The sequence below is a fragment of the Pongo abelii genome, chromosome 5 (assembly GCF_028885655.2).
Source record: "Pongo abelii isolate AG06213 chromosome 5, NHGRI_mPonAbe1-v2.0_pri, whole genome shotgun sequence".
NCBI classification, from domain to species: domain Eukaryota; kingdom Metazoa; phylum Chordata; class Mammalia; order Primates; family Hominidae; genus Pongo; species Pongo abelii.
The window spans coordinates 65,799,184-65,812,664 of record NC_071990.2 but is presented as its reverse complement, the minus strand read 5'-3'; the positions used below and the strand labels follow the sequence as shown (position 1 = coordinate 65,812,664).

The 13,481-nt window shown below is 30.7% G+C and overlaps 1 protein-coding gene across 1 annotated transcript in view; it reads left to right on the top strand.

Annotated features, from left to right (window-relative positions):
* EYS (eyes shut homolog) overlaps positions 1 to 13,481 on the top strand; it is a 1,986,267-nt gene that overhangs the window by 349,931 nt on the left and 1,622,855 nt on the right. The window contains 2 exon segments of the mRNA NM_001374351.1: positions 2,039 to 2,198; positions 11,437 to 11,576. Of these exon segments, the coding sequence (NP_001361280.1) occupies positions 2,039 to 2,198; positions 11,437 to 11,576 (300 nt within the window).

Sequence of the window (13,481 nt, the reverse complement as noted above, 5' to 3'; positions counted from 1 at the left end):
CTTTTTAATTGGGTTATTTGGTCGTATTTTAAAGTCGTTGAGTTGCTTGAGTTCCTTGTAAATTCTGGATTTTAGTCCCCTGTTGGATGCATAATTTGCAAATATTTTCTCCCAATCTGAAGGTTGTCTGTTCACTTTATTGATTATTTCTTTTGCTGTGCAGAAGCATTCTAGGTTAATCAAGTCTTATTTGTTTATTTTTGTTTTAGTTGCTTGTACGTTGAGATCTCAGTCATGAGTTCTCTTCCTAGGCCAGTGTCCAGAGGAGGATATTCTGAAATTATTTTTAAATTTTTATTTCAATGCTTTTGGGTGTACAGGTGGTTTTTAGTTACATGAATAAGTTCTTTAGTGGTGATTTCTTAGATTTTGGTAGACCAGTCACCGAAGCAGTGTACACTGTACTCAGTATGCAGTCTTTGGGGACTCAGAGGGAAGGGTGAGAGGGGGATGAGAGATAAAAACTGTCTATTGTTTTGTTAAGTTTTAAGTGAAGAAATGACTCTACAGGATCCTATCAATATGAATAATGTACTATTCTGCTAAGTTTATTTTGTACAGTCATATATTCAGAATTTATTAGGCCTTCATAGTTTCTATCACAATAAGGACCCAAATCCAATAAAGACAATCTCCACTGACAGTGAAGATTGGTTAATGCCATTTGTAGAGTTCAACATTTGATGTCTCAGTATAAAAGTAATGGGTTAAAGCTTTTGATCATTTCACAACTTGGAAATATATCATAAAATTGTATTTTTTGGTAATCATTTAATATAATTAAATGATAATTATTTTTTAAATTATTTCTTTTTTTTTCTTTCTTTTTCATTTTTTTTGAGACAAAGTCTTATTCTGTAGCCCAGGCTGGAGTGCAGTGGTGTGATCTCAGCTCACTGCAATCTCTGCGTCCCTGGTTCAAGTGATTCTCCTGCCTCAGCCTCCAGAGTAGGTGGGATTACAGGCGCACGCCACTGCACCTGACTAATTTTTTGTATTTTTAGTAGAGACAAGGTTTCACCCTCTTAGCCAGGCTGGTCTTGAACTTCCGACCTCAGGTAATCCGCCCGCTTTGGCCTCCCAAAGTGCTAGGGTTACAGGCATGAGGCACCACGCCTGGCCAATTTTTTTTTTCCTCACGTTTAGTGTTGACTCATACTTTAGGGTTGTTGTGCAATTAGGAAATTGTGATTGCAAATCCAGGTAGACCACCATGACTTGAAACAGAACAATGCTTACTTAGTGTAGTAATTTCATTAATGGAACTGTCAGATTCCTTGTACTGCATGTCTCAGCTGTGCTTTTCTCTGCCAAATTTAAGGGAGATTTGTTAATAAAAAACGTGGAGAAGTAGAAATAATTGAGGGGTATGCTCTAAAGAGAACACATAGCCCTAATTTGTCTCTAGGGCTTAAATTTCATGCTGGTTGATGTCTTCCTAATACCTAAGTAGCGTAGCATGTACTAAAACTTAGTGATGACCTCAATGTGACCTAAAATGGTTTACATTTAGTTAGTTCAATTGTGGATATAACTATATATGATTTTTGTATTTGAAGATGCTGGAGATTATCATAAACAAATCATATTATTAGACAATATGCCCTGATTATCTTAAACTATTTTCAAATGATAGCAAAAGTCTAATTTGAACACACCATGACATTTTATTATGCTAATTCTACTGTTATAAGTGTTTTAAATGGTGTATCTCTTAATTTATACCATAGGTATTTTTAATTTGTGAGGGGAAAGATGTATTATAGCCTATCAAACAGAAGATTAGGGACTGTTGTATATTGAGAGTGAGTCAAAGCTAAAAGATTATCATATAGGCTTTTGAACATGGATATGACAAAAGGTAGCACAGAAAGAAAAGATAAAGAAATAGAAGAAATAAAGAGAAGTATAAGAAGTGTGTCCCATAAAGTTTTCTATAATCACTGCAGTTTTAAAAATTAGCTGTTTATGTTATATGTATATATTGAAAAATATTTCAGAAAAGAATTTACCATTTTTTGTTGTTTCCTTTTTGTAGTATGTATGCATTCCAGGGTGCCCAAAAAATCCATGTTGGTTTTTGAAGAATGTTTACCTAATTCATCAACACCTCTGCTACTGTGGAGTCACCTTCCATGGTATTTGCCAAGATAAAGGTCCTGCTCAATTTGAATATGTGTGGCAATTGGGATTTGCAGGTAACAAATTTATGTAATTTTTTTAATCTGCTTGAATCATTTCAAAATTTGCTAGTCACATATTCATTTTCTAAACACACAATGTATTTTATATCTCAAAACATAATATAAACTAAAAATAAAATTAATACTCTTATTTTCTGATGTATTCCTTTAACTGACATGTTTAGCACCAACTACATCCTAGGAAATCTACTTGGTGCAAGACAGATAATAGTGAAGTAAACTAGAGCTATTTCGTACTTTCATAAATCCATTTGTTGGAAGGGAGTGGTTAATGGACAAATACAGTGATAACTATGTAATTTTATTTAAAATCAAAATGCTCTTATGAAAACAGGTAGCATTCCATGAATGCTTATAAGCAATGAGCCTGTTTAGAAAAAAAGAAAAAAAAACTGGGCAATTGAGATATTGAGTTGGGTTGTCAGAAAAGGTTTCCATGAGAAAATTACCCCTGAAGAGAGATATAGAGAATAATGTCATGGCAGAGAAGTTGGAGAAGAGAGGATTCTGGGTTGAGGGAATTGTATTTGTAAAAACATTATATTAGAAGAAATGGCTTCTTTGAAGGCCTGTCTGGGGCTGTGAGAAAAGACTAGTAACAATTCCATGGGGGGGTTAAAGCCAGAACTAAAATGCTGGGTTAGATATTTTGATTTCTATTCTAAAAGGAATAGAAAACTACTATAGGTTTTGATGCATTCGATAAGTTTATAGCAAGTAGAGAAACACATGGAAGAGAAGAAAAAAAGCTAGGGAGTTGGTTGGAGTAATAATGTGAGTCATAATGCTGGAAGCTTGAAATAAATGGAAGATCTTGTTTATGAATTGGAAATAGCAAGTGATGAAGGTGTCAACAGGACTCCTAGTTTTCTGTTTTACACACTTGAAATGAAATCATTTCAGCACTTGTGTTCCCATACATGTTTTTGTTTTATAGAGTTTCAATTTCTATCGCAATCTATTTTGATGAGCATAATTTTCATTCTTTGATTACATTTTTAATATCATTTAACTTAGCTGATGCAAATTTGATTTACATTCTTAAGACTATATGGTATTTTCATTCTTTTAAAGAATACTTCCTCTGACAGTGATATTTTGGCACTTCAGTTTACAAACAACCAGCAAATTAACAGTTTGATATGTTTGCTTTTGAGTAACAGCTAACCAACAGCAGCTGAATTTCCAACATTGTATTACATCACAACGGTGTTGAAGTAAACTAACAATTAGCCTTTTAAACAGAAAACATGATAATTTATTTCACCATGCTCATAAAATAGTATACTGTAAACAATCTTTAGTGACAGAAATAGTTATCAGTTCATTAATCAGATCACACTGAAGACCAAAAGTGGTAGAAGAGAGCAAAGCATTGTTGATTATACTATGTTGATGCTAAAAGGAACTTTCAGAGACTCTGTTACGAATGCATACTATTTTATAAATGACACAATCAGACGAAACAAAGAAATAAATATAGTTGAGGTTAGAGGAATTAACCTCAGGACTATTTAGGGATTGTGTCAGTTCAGTTGTTTTTAAACCCTGACCACATATTAGAATCATCCAAAGGAGCTCTTGAAACATACTAATGGTGAACTCTCATTACGGAACAATCAAACTGGAATTGTAGTGAGATGGACACAGAGTATTTTTTGAGGTTCCCTAAATGCTTTTAATGTGCAGATTGAGAAATGCTCTCTACTGTTACAACCAAATTAGTTCGCATATTTAAGTGCTTGCATCGTTTTTGCACTTCATTTTCCTTTGTCTCATAGTAGGAATAATGCTTTCATATGTTTGGTTATTTTTAAATATTAAACTTCTTTTGAGAACTAAATATTGCTACAGGGAACATATTCACAATGATGAAATAGCAAAAGTATTTTTGAGGGAAAATGGAAGGAATAATAGCAAGTCAAATTGCTCATGGATAAATCAACTTGGAGCAAATATAGTCAACTTTATGAACGGCAGTAAAATAACAAATATATGTTTTAGAAAATGGGTGGTGTAATACAAAGTTAAAATTACTCATGGATAACTTAGCAGAAAGTAATTATCTTCAAAACAATGTATGCATATTTAACCATTATTCCTTTCTGAATTACTGGACAGAACTTACTGAATATAGCTAATTATAACAAAAATTAAAATTATGTGTCCCCTACATCTGAGAATCTAAATGACTTGGGCTTTCCAATGGAAAAGAAGCAGTGTGGCAATGCACAGCCTGAATGAATGTTTAAGTAAAACACTTAAACTCATTTTGAATTTCAATATGAAGATTCAGCAGTGAAACTTCTCAAGTTTTCAAAACAAAATAGAAGTTAAAATAAATGAAAAAATATGTAAATAGAATTATACATTTTATGTATTGCAGAATTCCTTCTTATTTCTTTTGATAATTGCCATTAAGATCTTCTTTTACTTTTTCCTCATGAAATATAAAATGTAATTGAAGAGGAACTTTAAAATCATGCTGGTAATTTTGCATGGGGTGCATTAATTTTACCAGCAGGAAAATTATTTTAATTAAGGGATTTTTCTAACAACTAAATGAAGTGTCTTACACTCCCAATCAATTCTTGCCAATATGATTGCTCTACAGAAAAGAGATGATAATTAATTAGAAGAAGCCCCTTCAAGGACAATTGGTCGACAATGCACATCTTGAGAAAGAGCTGACATGCATTGTTTCTTTTCAATGTCATCATCTATGTAGGTTTGAGGAAAGGAGCTACTGACAGAGTGGATAAAGAGTTGAGAAGTGAAGTAAGACAATATGAATCATGCTTAAGAAAAGATAAAATCTTAGATAAAAAAAGAAAATAAGACATAGAAATTCTTTTAAATCTCTTTCTTCTTGAAGCATGTCGTTATTTCAGTTTGCTTATCCAAGTTAAACATAGAGTTAAAACACTTAACATGTACTAGTGAACTTTTTTTCTAAATAAATAGTGATTGTTGCATTTGTGAGTTGATATTGCAAACAAATATTTACTTTGAAAGTTTTATTATTCCTTTGTAAAGTAATGGATCTTCTGGTAGAAGACCTTCCGGAATATTAATTATAATCTATGTATTATACGTTACTTCTTAAATTTTAAACGATTTTTGTGAAAATAGGAAATGCTATATCAACAAAGAAATCTTTATCAAAATCTATTTTTCTTAGTATATTGTTCTACCTTCAAGTCTTCTTTTGTCAAATGCCTGATATTTATATATTTATTAAGTATTTTAGGGACTTTAGTTTTAATCTTTAGTTGAAGACTTTTTAAAAATCTGAGTATTAAAAAAAGTGGTTTAGTACTTTTCATTCATATCACTTACAGTAAGTTTTTAAAGCATTTTTACGTGCTTTGAAAGAGAATTCTCTTAATTAAATTGCTAATTAGAAATAAACAACTTTAATAAACAGAACAAAGCTAATTAAATCATAAGAAAATATTTCTTACAAACAAGAGTTAAAATGTTAAAATGCATTGGACTAAAATTAACAAAAATATGCAACTTCTACATAGAGAAAACTTTAGATATTGCTGTAGTATAGGTGCATGCATACATAATCTGAAAGAAAATTCTAAAGATTTATTACACTGTAGATACGATTATTCTTAATAGTTTTTTCTTTCAACCTTTGTACTAATTATATTAGTGATTTACACACTACCATACAGTATTTGAGTATTTTGAATTTTACAATATGTTTACTTTTGCCAGTGAGTTTTATAATTTCAGAAGTGTTCTTACCACAAACATGATAACTATATGAGGTAATGCATACGTTAATTAGCTAGATTTGGTTATTCTGCAATGTGTATATACTTCAAAATATCATGTTGTATATCATACATACATAATCATAACCTTATGTATGATACATACAGTTTCATCTGTAAATTTAAAATAATAATAATAATCTTCCCCCTGAAAAACTTATATTATACTGGAGATACAACTTTTAAACATTTCAACTCTTCATATTATTTTATAGGTTTATTGAGACTTTAATAAAATAATGGTGTTATCTTTGTGTTCTATGAAATTGACATCTTATTTCTTAATGTTCACATGGAATAAAAGACAAATAAAGCCAAGTGTACTCTGCAAAAGTGCATCGTTTGGACAAGTGGTGTATAGAATGAGCTCTGCCATATATTAAAGTAGATTACATAGCTTTATTAATGAAAAGCATAGCACCACTGCATTGGTAGTCAACAAATATGACAAAATACAAAGTATCAAAACGAATCCAAGACATGAAAAAATATATAACATATAATAAAACTGCCATCTCAGATTATTAGAATAAGTAGGGACTATTTAATAATTAACATGGAACAACTGGATAGCCATCTGAAAAAAAATTGGACTTGTGTATACCTTTAAACATTCTCTGGATTAAACTGAAATAGATAAAAGTTTTAATACATAAAAAAGAAAGTATAAAAATATTGGAGAATGTTGGATAAATGCTTTGTAAATTTGGATGGGGAAGAATGAAACTAAACCCCTATCTCTCACCATATACAAAAAGCAAATCAAAATGGATTAAAGACTTGCATCTAAGACTTCAAACTATGAAACTACTAAAAGAAAACATTGGGGAAACTATCCAGCATATTGGACTGGGCAAAGATTTCTTGAGTAATACCCCACAAGCACTAGTAATCAAACAAAAAATAGACAAAGGAGCTCACACCAAGTTAAAATGCTTCTGTAGAAGAAAGGAAACAACAAAGACAAAACTCACAGAATGATATATCATATTTGCAAACTATCTATCTGACAAGGGATTAATAACGTGAATACAAAAGGAGCTCAAACAACTCTACAGGAATAAAATAATAATATGATTTTTAGAAATGGGAAAAAAGATCTAAATAGATGTTGCTCAAAAGAAGATATGCAAATAGCAAACAGACATATGAAAATGTGCTCAACATTATTGGTCATCAGATAAATGCAAATCAAAACTAAAATGAGATGTCATCTCACCCTAGTGCAAAGGACAGGCAATAACAAATGCTAGCAGGAATGTATAGAAAAGGGAACCCTTGTACACTGTTGGTGGGAATGTAAATTAGTACAATCACTGTGGAGAATAGTTTGGAGGTTCCTAAAAAATACTAAAAATAGAACTGCCATATGATCCAGCAATCCCACTGCTAGGTATATACTCAAATGAAAGGGGGTAAGTATATTGAAGAGATATCTGCACTTCCATGTTTACTTCAGCATTGTTCACAATAGCCAAGATTTTGAAGCAACCTGGGTGTCCATCAACAGATGAATGAGTAAGGGAAATATGGTATATTTACTCAATGGAATACTATTCAGCTATATAAAAAAATGAGATCCTGTCATTTGCAACAACATGGATGGAACTAGAGGTCATTATGTTAAGTGAAATAAGCCAGGCACTGAAACACAAATTCACATGTTCTCACGTATTTGTAGGAGCTTAAAATTAAAACAATGGAACTCATACAGATAGAGAGTAGAATGATGGTTACCAGAGGTTTGGAAGGATAGTGAGGTGGATGGAAGTGGGGATAGATAATGGGTACAAAAATATAATTAGATATAATTAATAAGATCTAGTATCTGATAGAACCACAGGGTGACTACAGGCAACAATAATTTACTGTACATTTTTAAGTAATTAAAAGAACATAATTGGATTATCTGTAACACAAAGAAAGGATAAATGCTTGAAGTGATGGATACACTATCTTCCCTGAGGTGATTGCTATGCATTATGTGCCTGTAGCAAAATATCTCATGTAACCCATAAATATATACACCTAGTATTTACCCACAAAAACTCAAAGAGAAAAACAAAAAAAATGGATGGGGAAGATGTTTATAGTTAATACTAAAAATGTTGATGTCAGAAAGAAAAGACTGGTGAATTTTACTACAAGACAAGTAAAAGTATCTGCTTATGAAAGACGTAAAAATCAAAATGCAAAAGAAACACTGCAGAAACATTTTACTTCACAAAAGATAGATTAGGATCAAGAATATATCAATAACTTAGAAATTAAGAAGCAAAAACTGAAAAGCCTGACAGGTAAGTCAGTAATATAAACACACAGTTTACATACGAAGACACAGAGAGTATCCCTAAATATGTGGGGAAAATGCTAGGCTCCATTCATAATGCAATCAAAGCAAACTTAAAAAACACTGTAAGTATGTAATTTTTCTCCTCTTAGCCTGGCAAAAATTTTAGAATTGGACAATTTAATGACTATCCATTGCTGGCAATAATGTAAAATCACTATAATATCTAAGTGGGATAGTTTTGCAATATCTTTCAATATTACAAATTCTATACCATTTGACCTAACCTTCTGATCATTGAGAATACATCCACATGCTAAATAATATAGGTGTAATTTTATAACTGGTATCATTGGTTATTAAGAAAAAGAATAAACATAAATATGGAAATGAATGTAGAACTCATCTAGGACTGAGATACATGATAAGGTCAAAGAAAGGCATGCAACAGTGTAGAATCATGTGTATAGTAGACAACTTTGTGATTTTTTATGTGTAATTTGTGTTTATTTCTGTGGAACACTTTTCCACGTTTTTTGCTCAGTGTTCTGAAATTTCACAATGTTGAGACTTTTACATAGTATGTTCTTGTTGTCTCTTGTTAAACTCTTCTATTTGGAAGCATGGGTCTTTCCATTTTTAGGTAGTTTCTGTATTTTTTCCCCTAAAAAGTCCTTTTTCCTGTTTTTTTCTGTAGCCCCAATTCCAAAAATTGGGTATCACATCTCCTAAATTGATCCTCTCGTTTTCTCATAATTTCTTTTCTCTTTCCTATTTCTTTTCAAATTGTTTTATTTTCTACTCCATTCCCCCAGTTGAATATCTCAAAATAAGTTTGAATTTTTAATTTGTTTTACTATATTTGTAATAATCTAGGGCAGTTTTCCATCCTTTAAATTATACACATTTCTGACTTTTTTTTCAATAAGGGTAAAATGGCTTTTCTTCTCTCTCTAAAAATGTTATAGTTTTGTTTGTTTTAATTTTCTTCTTTTTTGCCTAGTGTCTCAGTTTTCTGTAAATACTGTTTATGAAGATTTGTTCTCTCTCGTTTGGAGTCTTTCTGCCAAATGTGGGGTGATCATATTTAACGGTGAGGAACTAAGAAGGCTGACTGGAAACTGACCATACAAGGATGGGCCATGATGACTGGAGCTCTATGACAGGGTTGCAGGATGGCAACTAGGCTTTCGCTAGGGGACCCTCAAGGAGCTTGGTATCCTTAAGGCAGGAGCCCCTGAGATTCTTTAACTCCTGAAAATAAACCTCGGAAATTGTTTGTTTGTAAAGCTGAGTGAGGAGTTAGAATAATAATCTGGATCACTGAGTTGGGAGAGAGACTCTCAGTGTCAACTAATCTTGTTTCCAGAGCCCACCTTAGTATCAGATTCTCAGATGCTTTTTAAACCCAGAGCATCTCAGTATTTCTGCTAGGCCAATTTTTTTTTTTGTAATTATGTCCCCTCATTTGTGTTTTGGCTGTAGCCTTTCTGCTAATTTAGTCAGTGTATCATTTTTTTTCGTCTTCTCACTCTTTTTTGTGGGTTAAAACGTTTGTTTTATTTATTTTTTTAATTATCTCTTTTTTTGCGGTCTTGGGAGGCAGAGGGAAAAAGTTAAGAGTTAAATCCAAATGTTTAGTCAGATATATCATTATGAAAAACTTTATGCTAATAAACTGGACAATTTAAATGAAATGGATAAATTTCTAAAAAAATACTAGTTGGAAAAACTGAGCAAATCATAAATTTCAACTCTAAATAATCCTACAATTTCTTAAATAACTGAATAAAATAGTTTTAAAAATCATCCCACAAAAGCATACTTGAAATATATGGCCTTCTATTAAAGTTCTCCAAATTTTCAATAAAGTATTCATTCTAATACTATATAAATTTGCACAAAAACACAGAGGGAGGAACACATATCAATTAATTATATGGAGCTAACATAATCTTGTTTGAGTTAATTACTCTCAGAATGTTACAAGTAGAATTTTTATTGACCTATCATTAAATTTACTGATCTTTTCTTCTCTTGTGTTTGATCTTCTGATAATCTCATCCATTAATTGTTTTATTAACATAGCCGTAATTTTCTGTAATCTTAAATTTATAGACAGTCAAATTACATACATATGATTGAAGAGATTTGGGATATTGTGCTTGGTTCCTAGCTCCTTCTTTTTTTCCAGTAATATGTGAGATTTCTTGGTGAGATATTCACATGGTAGGGAGACGTCAGTTTATGAATAATTTCTAATTTACAAATCAGTTGTAAAATGCATAGCTTACATTGTATTTTCCATGAAATGATGCCTTGCGAGTCCCTGTAGTTTAGATTTGTTTACTATAAGCAATCCAAAGCCAGAGATATTTTGCTAAAAGATTCTTTAGATAAATACTGTCCTCTGACAAATATTTTTTGTTTATTTACTAGGAGATGTAGTCATGTTTACAAAAAGATTGGATCAGGTCTTCTATGTTCATTACCGCTATTAATGACCAATAACGGGTTCTCAGCCCAGTTTAATTAACTCCTTTTTCCCTTCAATTCTGAGATTTACCATTTTTTTTGTTTGGTTTTTCCTACAATTTCAAAATCTCTCATTCCCTAATTCCTTATCTAATTATCTATTTTATTCATCTTTTCCTGTTGATTTTTCAGAAAATTTAATAGAATCATTTTAAAGCCCTTGTCTGAGAATTCTAGGTCTGAGCCTTAAAATTTTAGTTTTCCTCTTGAATATAGGTCACATTGTCTTAAATATAGGTCCCTTCTTTCTTCTGCTCTTTTGCAATCTCTGCTTTTATTTTTGTTATAGGACAGTGTTCTTTTTATGGTTCTACCATCCTTTCTTATAATTATTAATTACAGTTTAGTCAATATTTTATTATTTAAAAAAATGAATTGGCCTGGGAGCTGTGTCTTCTTCTTCTTGTGATGCTGTATTTCTCAGTTCATGTTTAAAATGAGAATGTTGGTCTTTGAGGTCCCCTTCAAATTCAATAACATATACCTACAGGAACTTATTTTGTGGCAGATGTTGTCAAATTTATCTTTTCACGTAATTTGACCACAGTCCTTAATAATTCATTGTGAATTCAAGTTTGTAAGAGTTTATTTAATTTTTTATCTCTCTTTTTTTTTAAAGGATCTGAAGGTGAAAAGTGCCAAGGGGTTATTGATGCCTATTTCTTTCTGGCTGCAAACTGCACTGAAGATGCAATCTATGTGAACGATCCTGAAGATTATAATTCTTCATGTTGGTTCCCACGTGAAGGCACAAAAGAGGTAAGGTAAATTTATGTAGTTGCTTTTCATTTTTCTCTTTAGCTTGTAATTGTCTGATTTTTAGAAAGTTAGAAATGTTTAGGTTACAGATTCTTCAATATTCAAAATATGTAGTTTGCATAGTTTAAATATAACTTCGTAAACAAATTCCCAACAGCCTACTTGGAAATTTATATTTACTTCATACATTTATAATATGGGAAGGTAAAAATTTTGAAGAATCATTTTTTTCCTAGTCTTCTTGTGTTTTATTAATGTTATAATTTGTAGGCTGACTAAAGCCTCTCAAATACAGTTGTGATGATGCCACTTTTTTTGCTTACAGATCATAATGAAATGCATTTGTCTTTTGGATATGTTTAAATCTCTGAGAGATTTCTAATCTCTTACACAAGCAAGCTACTTAAAAAATAAAATAAATAAAAATAAATGAAAATAATTTCTAATCTCTAGGCTGTTCCATCACTAAAAATTGTGAGGCCTATGGCAAGAATAAAAGAGAGGCCCTCCTTTTATCCCCTCACCACTGTCTTATACAAATTAAGATTATATTTTTTAATATGTAACAATAATTAAGAAAAATTTGAGAATCTTCATTTTAAACAACTCAGGAACAGAAACTTTTTGTTAAAATGATTCAAGAATTTTCCAAAAAGAGAATTAACAAAGTATTTGTAACCTATCTTGTCTTGATACATCCTAATTTGGTCATTTTAAGAAAGTCATATTTTAATTCTGCGTATTGTATACTTTTCAGTAAAGACTTGTAAGCCCTTTTCTTTATTAATATATCAATTTATATTGAGTCAACCTTGTAAAAACTGATACAAGTCACTATTGCCTTCAAATTTGCCATCTAGAGGCATTACAACTACAGGCAAAAAGACTTCAAATACCACAGAACATCTGAAAGTATGCCCTCAAATATATTTTGATATGTTTACAAGTCATAAATACATGAAGTAAGCTTAATACATTCTTACATATATATATATATTTAGCCAATCACATATATATCACTATATGTATGATTACATTACAGCTTTATCTTTAAGACTTTTAGCTTTATCAGTATATTAAAAATAGTTACATATTATAATACACTTAATAATTCAGTAACTATAAACCTTTGTTAGGAACAAGCAAATCGTATTTGTTGTTTTGTTTATGTATTTCTAGTTCTCAGTATCCTTTTATAATATAAATCACCAACTTTAATTAATTAGACAATTTCTTTAGACTCAAGAAAATACACAAATATAGCAATCTAAGATCATTTTGGCTATTTTATTACTTTATGATTACACATTTTATATAACTTTAACAACTTTTATCATAGACAAAATAAATATAAATACACATCCTTCAACTGTATTTGCACACCTTATTTCCATTCTATAAGGACAGAGGTAATTTAAATCTATATTTAGAGACTATGTTTTTATATTTTTCTTAATTAGGAATTGTTCAGGCATCCAAAATAATTGATTAATTTGATTAATTGTTCAGACATCCAAAATAATTTGATTAATTTGATTAAATATCTGTGTAAGTTCTTAATGTTGACTAAATATTTAGAAATTGCAAACTTACACAATCATGTTAAGTTCTTATGATTTGTAGTATCATCAATAAAACATTCTAATACATCAGTGTAGTAAAATTAGTAAGAATTCACAAGATTCAACCCTTTTAAATTATATCTGTTATTAAAATTTCAATTATGTCAATTTTAGATTTGTGTAATCAGACAATTTGAGGACATAATTATAGAATATTTCTCTTAAATTAAATCAGGCTAATTTATCTGAAGTGTCATTTATTTAAAAATTACATGAGTCCTTTTTAAATAAATAAACCTCTTTAAAATAAATAAATACATATGTCCTAATATAAATAAGCAAA